Below are 20,379 nucleotides of genomic sequence, written 5' to 3' on the forward strand. Positions count from 1 at the left end.
GATGGAAAAGGTCTGGTACTTTTTGAGTACAGCTTGCATGTTACATGCTGGACTCAGTCATTTTGATTATGTATGTGATCTGATTTCCTTAAGTAGTATGTGGGAAGGACACATAGAATCAGTTTTAGAAAAGGCAAGTGCATGACTTTACTATGTTGAAAGAATTCTGAGAAGGTAGGAGAATGTGTACAAGACTCTTTGGCTAAAGTGTGGAATAGGGGCAATGCTAAATCGGGGCACTTCTCCTTTGTAGTACAAATGTTGGCAATTCAACAATTTCATATTGCTGTTGCAGTTATAATTCTAGGTAACCATTGTTAGCTGATAAAAGAGATGATACATTTCAGCATCATAATCAGAATCATTCAGTATTCTCCTATCGGTCCTCGAAAGGTAGCCTAAAGTTGTACTATTGTGGGGTCGGATTTTTAAAGTAATGACGATTATGATGACAAGCTGATTGTGGAGAAGAGACCACCTACAGTTGCTGAAATTTTATAGTAGTGATTCAGAAGTGACCACAAGTTATGTGTGTCTCACATTACTTTGCAATTCTGGCTCTGTATCATAGACCATAAAATAATTTTTATTATTGTAGGAAATATATTTTAAACGTTTGGTGTTACAAACACTATTTTAACACATTTTATATTCTGTTGGGATATTTGTACCAGGATCTGACAAAGTTGTATCTACTGATTCTTACGAAACACGTTGCCTGCTGCTGTCACTGGATATTAAATCACCTGTTGATGCATCATAATGAGTGCAGCCAACACTGATCTGCAAAACATATAAGTAATGGCATTACTCTTATCCTTGACTCTTGTATGATGTTATTTTTCATGAGGTTGGATTGAAAGAGGAGACTGAATAAATTCAGATATGTGCTGGTATATTAGTATCCAGCCAGTTCAGTTGGCATAAGGTCGTTATGGAAATGCAGAAGCATTTTAGATGGGAACCTCTGCAAGAATATTATTTCAGCATAAGCACTTTCTCAAACCATGACTCTGTAAGGATCTGCAGAGAGGCTTGAAGTTTATCTCAAAAGTTTGGTGACAAGTAATTTTATGCAGTTGTCTCTCCTGCTGCTAGTTAAATGCTGTGTATAAATACTACTTCTACCACTGGGATGCAGACTTGATACTTCCAAGTGACCACACTGTACAAGTGTGTGTTATTAACCTTGATCAATTGTGTATCTTACTGGAAGACTACAAGAACAAGAAAAGGAGATAGGCCACATGTGGAGTCATACAGCCAATCTTTCTGAACTCCAAGTGTGGTACAAGAAATTGGAGGATGGTTAACTGTATGTAGCATCTTCCACCTTTCACAACACTATAGCTTATTGAGTGCTTATGTAGGTTCTGATATGGTCTGGAAGAGGAAAACATCTGTTGAGATCAAATGAATTAGCACTGTGGTTGAGGCACAGGACAATAAAAATCCACTCACAACTTTTTGTTCTATGCAGTGCCATGAAAGTTGGTTGTCAAAGTAATGTAGAGAGTAAACGTGTTGGTGCGCTGTTTATTTAAGTGTGTACACATTTTTTGACGTCCTCTGTATTAATTAAAATTAAATCAGAATTAGAAAGATGAAGTTTCGCTATCATACAATCATTACAATACGCCCAAAACACAAAGCACTTAATTCACCTTATTTTGTGTAGAGCAAAAGAAACAGTAGTCAATACAGTGAGTGCTGACTTCTTGCAGCACAAATACCCAGAGTGGTGATACAGGGCAGTTTTTGTATGACATTTGTGCATCAAATGACAAGAATTAACACATTTTTTTTACAAACTGTGAAAAGATAGCCTTAATAGGCTTATAATTACTGTACTTACTAAGTATTTTTACATGCTCCCATTTAAAAGAGTAGTGAGAAATACATTTTTGGGGCATTGCAATGATTGTACTGACAAAGAAATTTTGAAATAGTTATAATCATGTTGAAGACTAGCATCAGTCTTCTTGTGCTTAAAACATGTTGATTGAATTAAAGCACATTGTATTCCTCAAAATTTTTGCACATTTTTTTTGTGTCTTCTGCATGTAGTATGTGCAATTTTGGTTTATAGGCTAATTTTAGTTGTTTTTCAATAAATGTTTTGGTAAGATAATGATGATAATATAAACTTGTTACCAAACTTCACACAGTATTTGAACGAAACCATGATGTTTTTGACAGCATTGAAATGATCAGGAGCAGGATAATGTCCCGAAGCAGCCTAGCCAGCTTAATTCTTGGTGTTCTGCCCAAGGAATTGGCTGCAGATTTGCAGGTATACTTTCATTTTATTTCTTCTAAGTATTTTGTTGAATATAGTAGTTTTAGTTATAACTTTTTTCCAGAAATACAAGCATTTGCTTAATTGGTGCCCCTGTGTTTTGAAAACATAGGTTATTTCTTCATTCCCCCCCCCACCCCCCACCCCCCACCCAGAGGGCACACAGCTCTTTTGTGAGTTTGTGTGGTGCAGATGGGACCCTGAGCTATTACGGCCCTTTCTTCCATCCCAGGCTGCAGCCCCCTCCCCCCCCCCCCTCCCCCTGCCCCCCCTCCCCCTGCCTCCTTCCCCTTTGCCCCTCTTACCCCTCTCTCGGTGTCCTTGCTTATGTCAGCCCAGCTAACCTCCCAGTTTCTGCTATCCTTTATGGTTTTGTTCCCCCTCCCCTCCCCTTTCCTTTTCACTGTTTTTGATCCCCCTATGAGATTTTACCTCCCTTTCTAAATTTTGTCTTCGTAGTGTGAGCAAACTGTGGAAGGACACTTTACTTGGTGTCTTTGATGTGTGGCCTTACTGCCTCTTCCAACTTTTACTCGACACCATTGTCATTTTAATGCTGTATAGCCAGCACGTTAGCCATTCCACATGGTGGAGTTGTTATGTAACCTTTTGTTGAGCCCTCTGACAACACAGGAGTCACTGATACCTGTGCTGCTACCTCCCCATATATGCCTAGGAGTGGTTACTTGTCATCTATCGTCATCAGAACTCGCAGCAATGATCGCCATGCCAGACAGTCTTTGCTGTGGTTGGGTGGCATCCGAGGGGAATGCCCCTTACTGGAATGGGTGATATCAGGGCGGATGCTTTGCTTATGAAATATATTAAGCTCCAAAAAACTGGCCGTTCTTTTATGGCCTTATCATTAGTTGTGAATTGACCCTTTAACGCTGCTGCTTATGATCCTGTGGCCTTCCCTTCCCTTTCCCTTCCCTTCCCTTCCCTTCCCTTCCCTTCCCTTCCCTGGCTACCCCCTGGGAGGAGGACCAGGCTCACCAGCTTGGAGTGAAACCCTTTCCTTGCTAAGTGGCTTGCAGCAGGACTGGTGGTCACACTTTCATCACCCAGAGTGAGGTGGCGCAGTGGTTAGCACACTGGACTCGCATTCGGAAGGATGACAGGTCAAACCTGCGTCCAGCCATCCTGATTTAGGTTTTCTGTGATATCCCTAAATAGCTTCAGGCAAATGCTAGGATGGTTCCTTTGAAAGGGCCCAGCAGACTTCCCTCCCCATCCTTCTCTAATCCGATGGGACCGATGACCTTGCTGTTCAGTCCTCTGCCTGAATCAATCAACCAACCAACCAACACTTTCACTGTCACCAAGCCATTATTTTTTATAGAAACTATCAAAGATAAATTTGGGCAAAGTGGATTCTCTGAATAAGATGTGGTTGGGGTCACTGTTGATTGGAACTTATTCTGCAGCCCAGTCTGCAGCCCTTCATGCCTGTGACCATCTTGGTGACATCCTGTTGTTCAATACTCCTCAGCCAGTCTTTGAATATGGTTGAGGGTGTCATATTTCATACGTACCTCATCATTCAAATTGGGCCACTCTGGAACAGTGGGGCAGTCATTTTGTTTAGTGTGTTCAGAAAGACCATAAAGACAATCACATTGATACTGGCACCTTTATTCTGGCATTTGACAAGGATAGTCTCCTGGAGAATGTCAAGATTATGGTTTACCAGTGTGACATGAAGCCGTATGTCCCGCCGCCTGTGAAGTGTTTTTGGTGTTTGTGTTTCAGACATATCTTCACGCTAAACAGCAGACCCTCTATGTGGTGAATGTGGACACCCACTCAATGGTGGTAGCTCATTCGTTCTGCTGCCCATGTGCATTAATTGTCACTACCCTCACTTGTTTATTGTACACTGAGGTTCGTCAGAAATATAGAAATATGGCCATCTTTACCCTGTTTGTATGACATCTAACTTTGCCTCTGTTATGACCTTCCGTGCACCTCTCTCCTCCTTATACCAGTCTGGGTCCTTGTTTCCTCTCGCTCTTCCTTGCAGTTTCCATGTCCTCCCCTTTGGGTGCCGTTCCCCCCATTTGGCCAGAGAAGTGTCCCCTCCTTTGGTGTCTGCTGGTGATGGGATCCTCCCTGGATACAGCCCCCCCACTCCCCCCCCCCCTCTCCGGCTTCTGCTGCACGTTGGCCACGGGACCCACATTCCATGCTCTCTTAGTTCCTGATCTCACTAAAGCCTGCTCTTCCTCCTCCAGGCCCTGTCCTCTTTGACATATGAAGAAGAAGAAGAAGGTCCTGAACAAGGCCTCTTTGGTACCCTCATAGGTACAGACCCACCCTTGCAACCTCTACCTCTACATTCATAATCCGCAAGCCACCGTTTGATGTGTGGTGAAGGGTACCCTGTATCAGTACCAGTTGTTTTCTTTCCTGTTCCACTTGCAAAGAGAGTGAGTGGAAAATGACTGTCTATATGCCTCCATATGAGACCTAATTTCTCGTATCTTATCTTTGCGGTCCTTACATGGAGTGTGTGACAACAGCAATGGAACCCGAGGCTGACCTCTTGTTTCTGGATGTCACACCTTCCTTGTTGGTGATGGATGGTGACCCTGCAGTGTGTCTGGCTTTGGCCTGAATGCATCCCATTTGGATCCTCATTCTGTCCTTATTCAATGGAATTGTAACAGTAACTTCGACCCCTTCTGGCATTGCAATCCCTTACTTCCTTTTACTCTGCAGCTTCTATCATTCTACAGGAATCTCATTTTTCTTATGCTCTCTCACCAATCCTTCGTGGTTTCCATGCTTTCTGTCAGAACTGAGTTGGCCTGTTGAGGGCTTCTGGTGGTGTTTGCACATTGGTCGTGTATGGGTGTTATTAGGATATGCATCTCCATCATACCATCCTAGTCTCCTTGGGCTTTGCGATTGTGATTTGCAGTCTGTATCCCACTTGACAGACCACCTACGCCCACTGCCCTAACAGTCCTCCTTCAGAAACTCTCCCCTGTCTTTGTCCTCCATGAAAGTTTAATGCCCATCTCCACTTGTGGGGCTGTGCTATTTCTTGGGCCTCTTCATAGACAAGTTTCTTGCGGACCACGACTTGAGCCTTCTTAATGCTGGTTCCTCTACCCATTTTAGTGCCACTTATGGCACTTTCTCTGCCATTGATCTTCTGCTCACTTCCACTCCCCTTCACCCCTCATTACACTGGTCACTGCACAATGATGTCTGTGATAGTGATCGATTCCCATTGATTCTCTCATTTGCTTTCCATTGTGCTGATTGGCCTCTGTATACCTCCCATGTCATGTTTACAGGCCAGGTTGTATTGATGAAGTGTGACAAGGAAAACACATCTGGCAGTGACAGTGGAGGCTGTAGGCAAGAGAGGCTTAATTTGGAAGGCGATAGCAAATTTATTTGATCTGGCTGTGGCTCACGTACCTGTCTCACAAGTAAGAGCACTGTGCCTTAAGCTATATCAGCACATCTTAGTTTTCCTTTTCCCTATTATTATTATGTTTATTATTATTATCTTCGTTCCTTTCTCAGACGTTATGTCTGGTTAAAAATGGAAAGTGATGCGAACCTTGATCAAGCGTGACTTCCTTTTAACTGTATGGTATATGTTACATTGCATTTAGGAACTTTCGGGTAATTGAACATGTATCAGTAATTACAGATTTCTGTAGTTATATATATACACGTTTGGATGTAGCTGTATTGCGTTGATGTACTGGTGGATATTGTGTGGTATGACTCCTGTAGCTGATAGTATAATTGGTATAATGTCAACTTTATCCTGATGCCACATGTCCGTGACTTCCTCAGCCAGTTGGATGCATTTTTCAATTTTTTCTCCTGTTTTCTTCTGTATATTTGTTGTATTGGGTATGGATATTTCGATTAGTTGCATTAATTTCTTCTTTTTATTGGTGAGTATGATGTCAGGTTTGTTATGTGGTATTGTTTTACCTGTTATAATGGTTCTGTTCCAGTATAATTTGTATTCATCATTCTCCAGTACATTTTGTGGTGCATACTTGTATGTGGGAACGTGTTGTTTTATTAGTGTATGTTGTATGGCAAGTTGTTGATGTATTATTTTTGCTACATTGTCATGTCTTGTGGTGTATTCTGCATTTGCTAGTATTGTACATCTGCTTGTGATGTGCTCTACTGTTTCTATTTGTTATTTGCAAAGTCTGCATTTATCTGTTGTGGTATTGGGATCTTTAATAATATGCTTGCTGTAATATCTGGTGTTTATTGTTTGATCCTGTATTGCAATCATGAATCCTTCCGTTCACTGTATATATTGCCTTTTCTTAGCCATGTGTTGGATGCGCGTTGATCGATGTGTGGCTGTGTTAGATTATACGGGTGCTTGCCATGTAGTGTTTTCTTTTTCCAATTTACTTTCTTCGTATCTGTTGATGTTATGTGATCTAAAGGGTTGTAGAAGTGGTTATGAACTTGCAATGGTGTAGCCGATGTATTTATATGGGTGATTGCTTTGTGTATTTTGCTAGTTTCTGCTCGTTCTATAAAGAATTTTCTTAAATTGTCTACCTATCCAAAATGTAGGTTTTTTTATGTCGATAAATCCCCTTCCTCCTTCCTTTCTGCTTAATGTGAATCTTTCTGTTGCTGAATGTATGTGATGTATTCCATATTTGTGGTATTGTGATTGTGTAAGTGTATTGAGTGCTTCTGGGTCTGTGTTACTCCATTTCACTACTCAAAATGAGTAGGTCAATATTGGTATAGCATAAGTATTTATAGCTTTTGTCTTGTTTCTTGCTGTCAATTCTGTTTTCAGTATTTTTGTTAGTCTTTGTCTATATTTTTCTTTTAGTTCTTCTTTAATATTTGTATTATCTATTCTTATTTTTTGCCTGTATCCTAGATATTTATAGGCATCTGTTTTTTCCATCGCTTCTATGCGGTTGCTGTGGTTATCCAATATGTAATCTTCTTGTTTAGTGTGTTTTCCCTTGACTATGCTATTTTTCTTACATTTGTCTGTTCCAAAAGCCATATTTATATCATTGCTGAATACTTCTGTTATCTTTAGTAATTAGCTGAGTTGTTGATTTGTTGCTGCCAGTAGTTTTAGATCACCCATGTATTGCAAATGTGTGATTTTGTGTTGGTATGTTCCAGTAATATTATATCCATAATTTGTATTATTTAGCATGTTGGATAGTGGGTTCAGGGCAAGGCAGAACCAGAAAGGACTTAATGAGTCTCCTTGGTATATTCCACACTTAATCTGTATTGGCTGTGATGTGATATTATTTGAATTTGTTTGGATATTAAGTGTGGTTTTCCAATTTTTCATTACTATGTTTAGGAACTGTATCAATTTAGGATCTACTTTGTATATTTCTAATATCTGTAGTAACCATGAGTTGGGTACACTATCAAAAGCTTTTTGGTAGTCAATGTATGCATAGTGTAGCAACCTTTGTTTAGTTTTAGCTTGATATGTCACCTCTGCATCTATTATCAGTTGCTCTTTACATCCTCGCGCTCCTTTGCAGCAGCCTTTTTGTTATTCATTTATAATTTTGTTCTGTGTTGTATGTGTCATTAATTTCTGTGTAATGACTGAAGTTAATATTTTGTATATTGTTGGTAGGCATGTTATGGGGCAATATTAGCTGGGTTTGCTGTGTCTGCTTGATCTTTAGGTTCAGATAAGTTATTCCATGTGTAAGTGTATCAGGGAATGTGTATGTGTCTGCAGTGTAACTGTTAAATAATTTAGTTAGGTGTGAATGTGTTGAGGTGAACTTCTTTAGCCAGAAATTTGTTATTTTATCTTTTCCCGGGGCTTTCCAATTGTGAGTAGAATTAATTGCTTGGGTGACTTCATGTTGCAAAATTATCACTTCAGGCATTTGTGGTATCATCTTGTATGTGTCTGTTTCTGCTTGTATCCACCGTGCATGCCTGTTATGCTGTACCGGGTTTGACCATATGTTGCTCCAGAAGTGTTCCATGTCTATTTTAATGTGTGTGTTATCTATTGTCTGGTAAAATTTCTTTTGGTTTGTGTTAAATGTTTTTTTTCCTTCCATTTTCTTTTTTTTTTTTTGTATATTGTAAGTCGTTTGGCCAATGATTGTAATTTCTGCTTCTTTTCATCTAATTGCTCTATCGCTTCTTGTGAGATTTTACCTAACCTTTTTTGTTTTTTTCTGACATTTCATTTCTTATAAATTGCGTTAGCGGTCCGATGTCTTTTCTCAGTTTTTCTATTCTGATCTGTAGCCTGTGTTGCCATGCTGGTTTTGTGGGTTTCTTCTGTGTGTTGGTTGGTTCTGATCTCTGCCTAGTTTGTATATTTAGTGTAGTGAGTGCTCCTATATAAACCAGTAGTTGTAACTCTTCCATAGTTGTATTTTCATTTATTTTGTTGTGTATGATTGTATTGATAGTTGTTATTGTTATTTCGACTTATGGGTTATTTGGGGGTCTATGTAAGAATGGTCTAATGTCTGTATTTGTGTCTTTGTATTCTATATATGTCAGCTGAAATTTTTCTTCTATATCTAACATGTGTGTCACTTCGTGTTCTATTTGTTCTTGTTCTTGTGGCTATCTTAAGATTTCGTTTTCCTCTGATTGTTTAATTGATGCGTGTTGTTCTTTGTTTGTTTGCTCTGGGATGTTTGAGTCCATTACTGTATTTTTTTCTTCTTCTTCTGATTGCACATTATTTTGTTCCAGTATTTGTAGTACTTGTTTGATGTTTTCTAGTTATGACTGGGGTATCCTGTTATTTTTGATTATTACACAGACCTGATCAGCTAGTCATTGTTCTGTTAAAAAATTTAATTCTGGGTATCTGGTAATAATTGTTGTTTATACTTGTGATCTGTATCCAGTTGTGTTGGTTCCTAAGTTTGTTGCTTGGTAGTAACAGAACATGAGGTGTCGGTTAACTTCATCTGACCATCTCCTCCTCTGTCTTTGTTTTCCTTCTAGAGTGGTTGCAGGAAGCATATCCTGCAAAACACCTCTGTTTGGATTTAAATCATTTTCCGTGTGGCTAGCAGTGTCGTAACCATTGTGGACGGGCATAGGGTTCAAGCGTCGTCCCTGACCATGACAGCGCTTGTCCAAGGCTTCATTAGTTCTGTCCTGAACCAACTAACCACACTTAAAGGGGGGGTTAGCCCTATTAGTGGTTTGTTCTTTTCGTCGCCTTTTACGACTGGCAGAACATACTGGAGGCCTATTCTTTTCCCAGGTCTCCACGGGTATTATTATTATTATCGTCATTATTATTACAGTTATGAACAAATGAGGTGCAAATACTTGGGAGTAAGTGAAAATATTAATGGACGATGCAAGTAGTTCAAAATTACGAGATAAAATGCGTGATGTGTACTAATCTTCAGTAAGTGAAATTCCTAGATCTGCTGCTAGAAACAGTGAAAGGACAGTCAGTAGGACTGGCTTTCAGAGCTGCTAAATGTTCTTACCTTAGGGAGGAAAGATGTATTGTTTGGTTAAGGTTGGAAAAGGGGGTGGGAAGGGGGTGGGAGGAGGAGGAGGAGGAGGAGGAGGAGGTGGTGGTGGTGGTGATCACCATGTAAACCTAGGTTAAGGTGCTGAAAAGAGAAGGTGAGTTAAATATGATGGAGAGAGCATCAGAGACACTGGCTGGTCTAAGTTTGGTAAACTCTGTGCCAGATGGATTTCAGAGATAAAAGAACAGACAAAGTTATAAGTAAAGTTGAAGAACATAGAAAGAAGTTCTCTGAAGGCAGACAGAAGATGGCTTCATGATGAAAATAGATGACAGATGGGGATATTCAATGATGTTTGTATTCTGTTTTCAGTGGTCTTTCCATGATAACCTTCTACAGACAATCCCTCTTTCCTCCCTGGAGATAAGTACTGCTGAGTCAGTGTGTCTCTTTTTGCAACTTGAACAATTTGTAATTCAGTTTTCTGTCTGATCCAGAATGTAGGTAGGGCATTCCAAAAATGTATTAGCTTCTATTTATTGAGTACTTATATCTTGAAAGTAGTTATATGGAAGTTCTGTAATTTCATTAGTAGTTCTACAAAGAAACCATATTATTTTCATAGAAAACAGCATTGATGTGCCATAAAAAGGTGGATTGAATGGAAAACAATGTATCTTGAAGTGGATTCTTTTTCTTCTCAGACACCTGAAGAGTGTTAGCAAGCTATAATTTTGCATACTAGCACTGGAACTATTCATTTATTTTTCTCTAATATGCATATTTCTTATAGGGGTCCGTTCCATTGCATCCAGTTGGCACGGCCGCTCTTGTTGTTCAAGTGGTTGGCACTAGCTGGAGACATTCTGCTAGTTTTACTCTTCTGCTTTATGGAATATGTCGTTTTAGGCTGGAGAAGCTTGTAATGGAAGTGCCATACCCTGTAGGTGTAGTTTCACAGCTGGACAAGTTGGTGGTTCATGATGGTAAGTTAGTTTGTGTATGTATGTGTATGTGTGTGTGTGTGAGAGAGAGAGAGAGAGAGAGAGAGAGAGAGAGAGAGAGAGAGAGAGAGATTGATTGTGCTGGAACTGTTATGTTCTTTTCTCTTTCCCTATGGTCTTTTTAAAAGTTTCCACTGCTAATCTGTCTTTGGATTGAGTCCTATGACTACCTATAGAGATTTGACACACATTTTAATCAAATAAAAGGCACAAGTGCAAGTATTGTACGGTAATTCAATGACAATAGTAATACCAGGAGGTAACACTGTCCTTCGCGCACACACCCCACCTCTCTATGGTCATTCTTGCCCAGGTAGGGAGAGAGAGAGAGAGAGAGAGAGAGAGAGAGAGAGAGAGAGAGAGAGAGAGGGCGATGGCAGTGGGGGGGGGGGGGAGAGGGGGGGGAGAATGACCAGACAGGAAAGGTAAGCCCTTGTAATATAAATAAAGGTCATTAAATAGGGGAAAAGATCCAGTATTGTTTGATTGTACAGGTAGTGATCAGCCACTGGAATCAGTCATAACTATTAAGTATTTTTAAATTCAGTCTGAAGCAGTTTAAAGTGGGATGGTAGATGTCAGGCTCATATTTACTGGAAATGCATCAAAGAGTTAAAAAAAAATATTTAACTAATTCTGCCATGATCTGCAACCATTATCAAGTTTGATTAATGGAAGAGAGAGAAACTTTAAAGAGTGCACTCTATTCTACTTCAAGGTTCACATAGAGAGATTAGGACTTACAGAGAAGTGTTGTCAACAATATTTCTTCCCCTGTACTATGACGAATGGGATAGGAATGTGGTAGTAAATATACTTATTTACTATGTAATGTCTGCCACACACCATACAGTGGCATATCTAGTACAAGTGTAGATTTAATGTATAATCTTGCAGACATATCTAAGACACCAGGTATGGACCTAATATACCTACTGTCTCTGTTAATGATGGTACGAACATAGGGAATAGGTTTACAGGTACAAGAGTAGCTTGAAGATTTTTTAAATAATAGACCCCATTGTGTTGGCCTCGACAAAGAGTGTCCATCAGAGACAAGGAGATTTTCAGGAATGTCCCAGGGAACTTGATAAGACCGCTGTTGTTTTCTATGTATAAATGGTGTGGTGGCCAGGGTAGGCAGCAATTTCCAGTTGTTTGCTGATGGTGCTGTGGTGTAAATGAAGGTGTCGAAGATGAGTGACTGTCCAATGATACATGATGACTTAGACAAAATTTCTTCTAATTTGTGTGATGAATGGCAGCTAGCTCCAAATGTTGAAAAATATAAGTTAATGTGGATGAATAGGAAAAACAAACAAGTAATGTTCAGATACAGCTTTAGTATTGTCCTGCTTGACACAGTCATGTCATTTAAATCTCAGAGTGTAAAGTTCCAAAGCAATATGAAATAGAATGAGCAATCGAGGATTGTGGTAGGGAAGGTGAATTGTCGACTTTGTTTTATTGGGAGAAGTTCAGGAAGGTGTAGATCATCTGTGAAGGAAACCGTGTATAGGATGCTAGTGTAACCTGTTCTTGACTACTGCTCGAGAATTTGGGATCTGCCCTAGGTTGGATTATAGGAAGACATTGAAGCAATTCAGAGATGGGCTGCTGGATTTGCTACCAGTAGTGGTAAACAACACAGACGTGTTACAGAAATGCTTCGGGGATTTAAATTGGAATCTCTGGAGGGAAGGCAGCATTCTTTTTGAGGAACACTATTGAGAAAATTTAGAGAATTGGCATTTGATGGTAACTGCAGAACGATCCCATTGCCGCCAACATACATTCGACTTAAGGACCACGAAGGTAAGATACTAGAAGTTTGGGCTCATTCAGAGGCATATAGATAGTCATTTTTTCCTCACACTATCTGCAAGTGGAACAGGAAAGAAAATGACTAGTAGTGGTACAGAGTACTCTCGGTCACAAACCATATGATGGCTTGTGGAGTATGTATGTACATACATAGATACAAAGTGGTCGCAGTCTGTAGATTGATATGATACTTGTTTCATTAACAGCGCAACTTTCCAAAACCTAAAGCTGTCATTGGAGGAATGGTTGTGGGTAAACAGTCACTTAGCATTCACTATGTAATTACATTTTACTGTCAACTTGATAGTCGGAGAAAGCATTTAGTTGGCACATATCCTAATGCCCTGTTGATAGTGACAGTTTGGGCAGGGGTCGACAGTGATGAATGAATTGACTTCCAGTACAGCCACAATTGACTTAACAGTCTTTAAGACATCAGAGCTATGTGGATGATATGCACTTACATTGTATTGTTAATCCTATTGGGTAGGCTACTTGTTACGCATGATTGCTTCAACCTCATTGCTGCTGTCCTCTCATAGGGCTAATTTCGTTCTTGGCACCTCTATTATACAGTGCTATGCCCTTTTCTTATGTAATATGGGTGTGCTGCTGGTTATTATTTCTTTTTCAGATGTGACTGTGCTTGTCCCCACATGGCTTAGAGGGTGATTTCATACAAAGAAAACACACCATTTGATTACTGCAGTCAATACACTTTGTGAACTTGAACTCTAAAACATGTCTGTGATTCCCTTGGAAGTCATATCACTTTCTGCATTACAATTGCTTCTTCTAGAAGAATGCTAAAAACTCACAGAAGAAAGCTTTACCATAATGAACTGAACTGTACAACACATAAGAGTACTGTTGTCCCACTCAATTTTAGGGAACAGTAGCTATGGTTGCTTGGTGTGTTTGTGAACTGTTGCTGTCACATCTGAAACTATTTACATTAGAATTGCAGATCACTTATTATAGTATATTCATGTATGTTATACTGTATTTGAAATTATTCTACTGTGCAATGCACCAGTATAGATTAAAATTTTATCTTTGTGTATTGTGCAATGCCTCACCTGGTCTTGTAATTATTATGGTCAGAGTAACTGTTACATGAAACTCAAAACATTACAGGGACTGCAAGTAGAAGAAACAAATGTAACAATAACAATTTTGCAAATTGAATAGATGGGTTACACATTTGTCAACATCATTTCAGGAATCTTGTGAAAATTGCAACACTAAGGAGGAGGATGTAAGATCGAAATAAAATTTATTCTATAGATTAGGGACATGACATTATGCTAAAGATTAAATTTACAGAACTGTACATACATTCTGACTGAGCTTGCAATATGGCGTGAAGCCATCACATGATGCAGTCAGAGCCTCTGGACACCGTGGGATGGGATCAAAGAATGTCTGGTGTGCTGCTGAAGAACACACTGGTTTGTGCTTTCTAGAGGACCAAAACAAAGAAGTTTGCTGACTGACCATGTCTCAAGCGTGTTTGATGGGCAACATGTCAGGCTAATCTGCAGGCCAGGAAAGTAGTAATACCAATTGTTCTTCGAAGAAGGCGCGTGCACTCCTTGCTGCAAGCTGCCTTCATTGTCCTACTGAAATATGACACATGGAGCTGCTTGCAATAGGGACAAGTGCCTTTGGCTCTAAGACCTCGTGATGTAGCTGTTGCTGTTCAGATTTCCTTCGATATGTAGGAGGTGAGCTCACTTGATATAGCCAGTGGCTCTATCATCACTATCACATTTGATGTTTGACGTCTGTGCTGCTCAGCGGTACAGTCTGCCCAGTTGCTATCAATGCAATGCAATCACACACACACCTGGCTATCACTATAGGACAACTTGAAGCAGCACTCATCTGAAAACACAACATTTTGTCACTTAGCATTGATGCCATGCAAGTGTCCGTTGCCATCTGAAGGGTTAGTGGATTCTGGACTGTGGAAGCTGCCACAATGGCATTTGTGCCAGCAGACAGCATTGAACTATCCACATAGATGTGTGCACTCCCACTGCAGTGTGTGTGTGTGTGTGTGTGTGTGTGTGTGTGTGTGTCAAACCAGCACTGTGAACAAAGCTACTCTGTCGATTACAATCGTAAAGACAAGATGGCAGTTATTCCGTACTCTGATCACATGGTGTGGTCCAGTACCCACTTGTTGCTATGTACTACCCTCTGCTATCCATTGGTTCCACGTATGCATCACTGTCATAACAGCATGTCCTGTAAGAGCCACAGTGTAATTATATGGTAAACCTGTTTCCTTAAGACCACTTATCCTGTCCTGATCAAGCTGATGTTGTGCTCTTTAACATTGAGGCATACTGATACTTGTTTGTAAGTTTCCACTTCGTTTGATTGCGCTGTACCAACTGATTATGGTGTAACTCTGAAACTGTGACCTGTGCAGTCGCACAAAAGAGGGCACTGCTGAATCTGCATGTGCTCTCTCTTCTCTCTCTCTCTCTCTCTCTAATCTTAATCACTTGTTACGTTTCCACTTTTCTACAAATCTTCTGATTTTGGAGTGGTTCAGACCAATCATTGTGGGAGTTACAGTTTTCAATTCATGACATTAAAAAAAAAAAAGCGTGATATGATTGATGCCTTTAGTATTATGTTTGTTAGTTCACACCAAAATAAATTGTTCTATAAGCTGAACATGTGTAACACACCTGGATTAAATGAAACTGCAGGGCTTTCAGTAATGACTGGTATGGTATCGAGGAGACCAAAATATTGGCTGTAAAATTAAGGATACCTCTGGAGAATTCACAAAACACTACAAAATTTAAGTGATTCCTATTGCAGATTTATTTACAAAACTTGCTGCAAGCTGTGTCTAATTTACAGTTGTTCATTACTGTGTGATGACTTTACAATGTGCAAGAAGTGCACAAATGTATTTAAATGCATTAACAACAGCAATAAGTGAAATGTGCATTGATATTTATCACCAGCTTACAATATTAATAGCACCTGGTAGTTAAACTTATTAGCCATTTCTGTTGTCAGAGGCAGTATAAGCATGCTGCCTCCAGGGATTTTTCTTGTCCAAATTTGGTATTGCATGATTGGCACCTATACTTCCTCAAATTATACTCTAAAATTATGTTTTTAAGAGTTACAGCACTCAACTACAAGACTGTTTAAGCAGATTAGCTACTTTCTGCATTTATATCCCAAGGCCCTACTCTGGACCTCTTGTGCACACAGTCGTAACAAACTTAAGTTTATGTATTGTTTAAATCACATTATTTCTTTTTCATGAAGTTTATGGCTTTTCTCTGAGTTATTTATGTGCATGGTACTGTCCATCTGGCTGTTTTTGTATCAGAACTAGTCATATTACCAACTACTGCAGAAGAAGAAAATAATATAATACTTTATAGATGAATGGGAAGTGTGGGCTTTTACTTGCAAACTTCTCACACACTCATTCAAAATTGTAGTTTTCATTTATCACTGTAACATTTTTAAAGTAATTCAATTCTTCCAAATATACTGAAACACCATCATTTGAAGGTCTCCTATTATGTCCGTGTATTGCAAGTGGTGGTATCTGTATACTGAACTTTAGGTGATTATGCTTCCCTTTCTCTGTTTTTTGCCCTCGTCAAGATGATGATGACAGCCCAGAGGTAAATGCCATGCTGGAAAATCTTCGTGAGCTGGCAACAAAACTAACAGACTTCCTTAATGTTCCACCAGAAGTAGCTGCACAGTTGAAGGTAACTTCAGAATTTATGTTTCTCATTTGTTGGTAAGGTATTGTAACAGAAACCTTATATTTGTGGTTTATTTTCTTTGTGTGAGTTAAGATAGTGTTCCTCACAACTTTATTTTCTAATTACGACATATTTCTTCAGGATAAATTGTCCTCCTTGCCAAGCCACACACTGGTTGATTTATGCGCATCAGTTGTTGATGCTTCTTTCCCAGAGAAACTAAAAGTTTTAGATGCTGTGAACTTAGCTGATCGTTTGAAGATTACTTTACCACTGCTAATTAGACATACTAAAGGTAAGTACAGGCTTCATCTGGGTAAATGATATTGTTATGTTTATTTAAATCAGTTACTGCTTTGCATCATTAGATCCACCATGTTCCTACATTTACTAATAAATTGCACCTGTAGATGTTCTGCAAGAAATAGGTACAATATCTTCTTGATGGAGATGGGAAAATATGTGTGCACAACATAGGGCCATGATTTTAATTAAAAAAAGGATGATGTGGAACAAAAAATACAGAATTTAGTAAATGTGTATACTTATTACCTTTACTCTTAAATTATTTGCATTCTACTAGAACTTTCTGTAACCATAAATTTATGCAGATGTGAGAAAGAAGTTGCTGGTTAATTTAGAAAGAAAATATGTGTGTGGTACATACTTTGTTCACATCGTCATCGTATTCATTTTAGTCTCTTTTTGTTTACAGTAATTATTTAGTAGCTCTTTTTGCTTGTCATTTAACTTATTATAGAATATTCTGTGTTAAAAGAAAACTGTTATGAATTTTTGATTTAATACAAAATTTTTTTTGAATAAAAAAAAATTGTCACAAATTCTGTACTTCTGTTGATGGAAACAATTATTTCTCTAGAACTGGAGCTGACACGAAGTCCTCGCACTAAAACCAGTATACTTCCAATTAATAATGGAAATACTCGGCGTGGGATGAGGGTAGTTATCCCAAGAGGAAGAGCTGGGATGAACGGAATCAGCAGAAATGATATTGATAATGATGATGAAGACGAGATACAAGAACTGTATAGGAAATTAGAGTAAGTAATGGTTTTTGCCTGTAAACTGCTTGTATACTGTTGTTTGTTGGCCAGGTGAGGTGACATGGTGGTAAGACATCGGATCCATATTTGTGAGGATGGTGCTTCGAACAGTTGTCCAGCCATTGTCATTTAGATTGTCCATGATTTTATCTAAATTGCATAAGACAAACAGTTCCTTTGAAAGGACATGATCAGTTTTCTTACTCTTCCTACCCCAATCTGAGCCTGTGCTCCATCTCCAATGACTTCAAACACTGTGCATGCATCCATTACATGGACATTGAACCCCAATCTCTGTTGAACAATATTGCACAGGAGGTGAAATATAGGAGAATATACATTCCCTTGGGCAGCTGCAATAAGAAAAATTGATAGTATGGTGCAAACATCAGACATTCTTTCTTGAAAATCTAGTCTTTTGACCTGTCAGTGGGCTTTATAATGGTATTTATATTCCAGTCAGATGAAATGCTATTACTTCATATAACAGTTCAGAGTGTGGTCAATGACTCATTTTCTGTGCCTATCGTATGGTGTACGCACAGCAACAGCACAAATTGTGGGTTTTAATTTGTAGTTATATTGAAGAAAGGCAAGTGCTCACCTGTAGCTGATTGATGCATTGTCCCCAGAAACTTTATGTATCATCCACAGAAACTCACAACAGCACATAGATATTACAAGGTTTTAAGTTGTTGCACTTTCCATGGTTAAACAGTGTCACATATACAATGTTGCAGACAACCAAATGCATACATCTAGAGCCTTGGCTGCAGTAGTGGGAGGGGAAGAAAAAGTGTGTCGTAGCTAGGAGAGAGTATGATATACGGGCAACTAGATTGTGAGTATGTGACAGGACACATGACAATGGAAGATACACATGGCACTCAGTGAAAGTAGTCTAGATGGTATGACTTGACCCATCATGTTGTTTTCTACGGCCTTCAATGAACCATTCTGCACACACCAGTTACACTGCTGAAGCATTTCATGCCACACTAGCAGCACTTTTATGGATGGAGGCATCACATTCCCTCATGCCAATAATATGCCTCCTTTCAAACTCACTGATTTGATTTGATGGTATGGTTCATGCACTTGTCTGCATGGTATCCTGCATGTCTGCTCAGGTCACACTGATCCAATTATCTTTGGTTTATAGTGACAACAAGAGCCACAGGCTCTTTAAAAATTGTCTTGAACTGTTCGAAGTATGTATGAAAGAACCACTTTTTTTTTTAAACTAGAGGAGTACGTGGATTGTTTACTTTTACAGGGATCCATATGTTTATGGTGAGCTAATATTTATTTTATTTTTTTGTCAGTTCTGTGGATGTACTTGTTATTCGGTGAAGGCTAACTCATAGCAGAAATTGAATTACAGAATGTTCACGATTTGATCTGTTTTCCTGTCAACATTGTTACTGCTCAAGAAAACATATGCGCTGCTGCCATGGCTAGCATATTTTGTGTCTATTTGTCCAGAAACCTCTGTTTCAATATGGTTTTGCTCACAGGAAGTCACTGCATACATTGTGTGTATAAAGGTGCTAAAAGTGAACCTGTGTTCTCACTGTAATTCAGTAGAGCACACACTGTGTCCAGTCATGAATGGGATAATTTTAATTGTGTAAATTTTTGAGTCTGCCAAGATGCCTTAAACGATCATTTGAAGCACAAACTGTGTGTGCATTGTCACTTTATGACAAGAAGGAGTGTTAGCAGGGGAAACTGCCTTCTGAATCAGCATATAATAGAGTGATATTGTTTGAGCTTTCAGATGCTATCTTAAGGTGCTACAGTATTAACTAACTAACCTGTAGTGTTTGTCTGCAGTTGATACTACCATCGCCAGCTGATGACAGCTACCTGTGGCTCATATCTAACCCAAGCAGAATGCAAATAGAACTGCCACACTTTTTTCCCCAACTGGCAGGATTTTATCAATTCAGACAGTATGCAATGATTTCCATATAATTAGTTTGGCTTCTAGAGATGCAGTTGGTCAGTATTGTAGTATGTAAACAAGGTGGACAAGGGAACACTTGTAGAATTAATAGCATCAGGATTTCTGTGCTGATGAATGCAGGATTTGTCTGATGCCTGACAATCATCATTAAAGTGTGTCGCGGTAGCCAGGTATCTGTATGCACCTCAGCCACACAGTTCCACAGGTTCTGCAAGGAGGTGGTATAACTTATGTTTTATACTAGTACCATGCATCATTGTTGGATGCCTCTTATCTGTGTCATAGGTAAATTGAAGGTTGTGCTGTATTAGGAGAGGACTCGTCAACCTATTGCTTAGCTCTACAGTCAACTTTTCAACAATGGTTTCATATTTCAAGATGATAAAAATGCATGAACATGCCATGCCCACTTGGAGAACACCTCCCTCTAGGAGACAGTAACAAAATGAATGGAGTGGTCTATGATCACTGCTGAGATGGACTCATCTGAGGAAGGTTCGGAGAAATTGAAACTTGCAGTGTGTCAATGAAGTAAGCCTTCTAAAGTGGATGATTTCAGGAGGGCCACCATTGAAGGTTTGGACAGGCTTGATCCTTCAGCAGTAATGTCTTGCCGACTTTGAGACAGCATGCTGTGACATTACAGTCTGGTTCTGAAGAATTTTGCTTGTTAACTAGACAGTGCTCAGATGATAACTTCCCTCTGAGCATATGCCACATTAATCTTCCTGATTTGAAATTGAGTGTAAATCTGGAATGAATTATTTGATGTTACAGGAACTTTTAGTCATAATTTTGAATCATAATTGATTTCTATACATTGCTTGTGCAATATGTGACAGCCCCTCCTCCCCCCCCCCCCCCCCACCTTTTCAGAGAATATATTTCTATTGCATACTGTAAATATACACTCCTGGAAATTGAAATAAGAACACCGTGAATTCATTGTCCCAGGAAGGGGAAACTTTATTGACACATTCCTGGGATCA

The 20,379-nt window shown here is 39.3% G+C and overlaps 1 protein-coding gene across 1 annotated transcript in view; it reads left to right on the plus strand.

Moving 5' to 3' along the window:
• Nucleotides 1-20,379, plus strand: part of LOC126092265 (lon protease homolog 2, peroxisomal-like) — a 112,542-nt gene that overhangs the window by 47,211 nt on the left and 44,952 nt on the right. The window contains exons 2-6 of the mRNA XM_049907780.1: nt 2,200-2,293; nt 10,565-10,757; nt 16,251-16,360; nt 16,499-16,652; nt 17,238-17,418. Of these exons, the coding sequence (XP_049763737.1) occupies nt 2,200-2,293; nt 10,565-10,757; nt 16,251-16,360; nt 16,499-16,652; nt 17,238-17,418 (732 nt within the window). The remainder of the gene's footprint in view (nt 1-2,199; nt 2,294-10,564; nt 10,758-16,250; nt 16,361-16,498; nt 16,653-17,237; nt 17,419-20,379) is intronic.

Source organism: Schistocerca cancellata, chromosome 7, assembly GCF_023864275.1.
Source record: "Schistocerca cancellata isolate TAMUIC-IGC-003103 chromosome 7, iqSchCanc2.1, whole genome shotgun sequence".
Taxonomy (NCBI): Eukaryota; Metazoa; Arthropoda; class Insecta; order Orthoptera; family Acrididae; genus Schistocerca; species Schistocerca cancellata.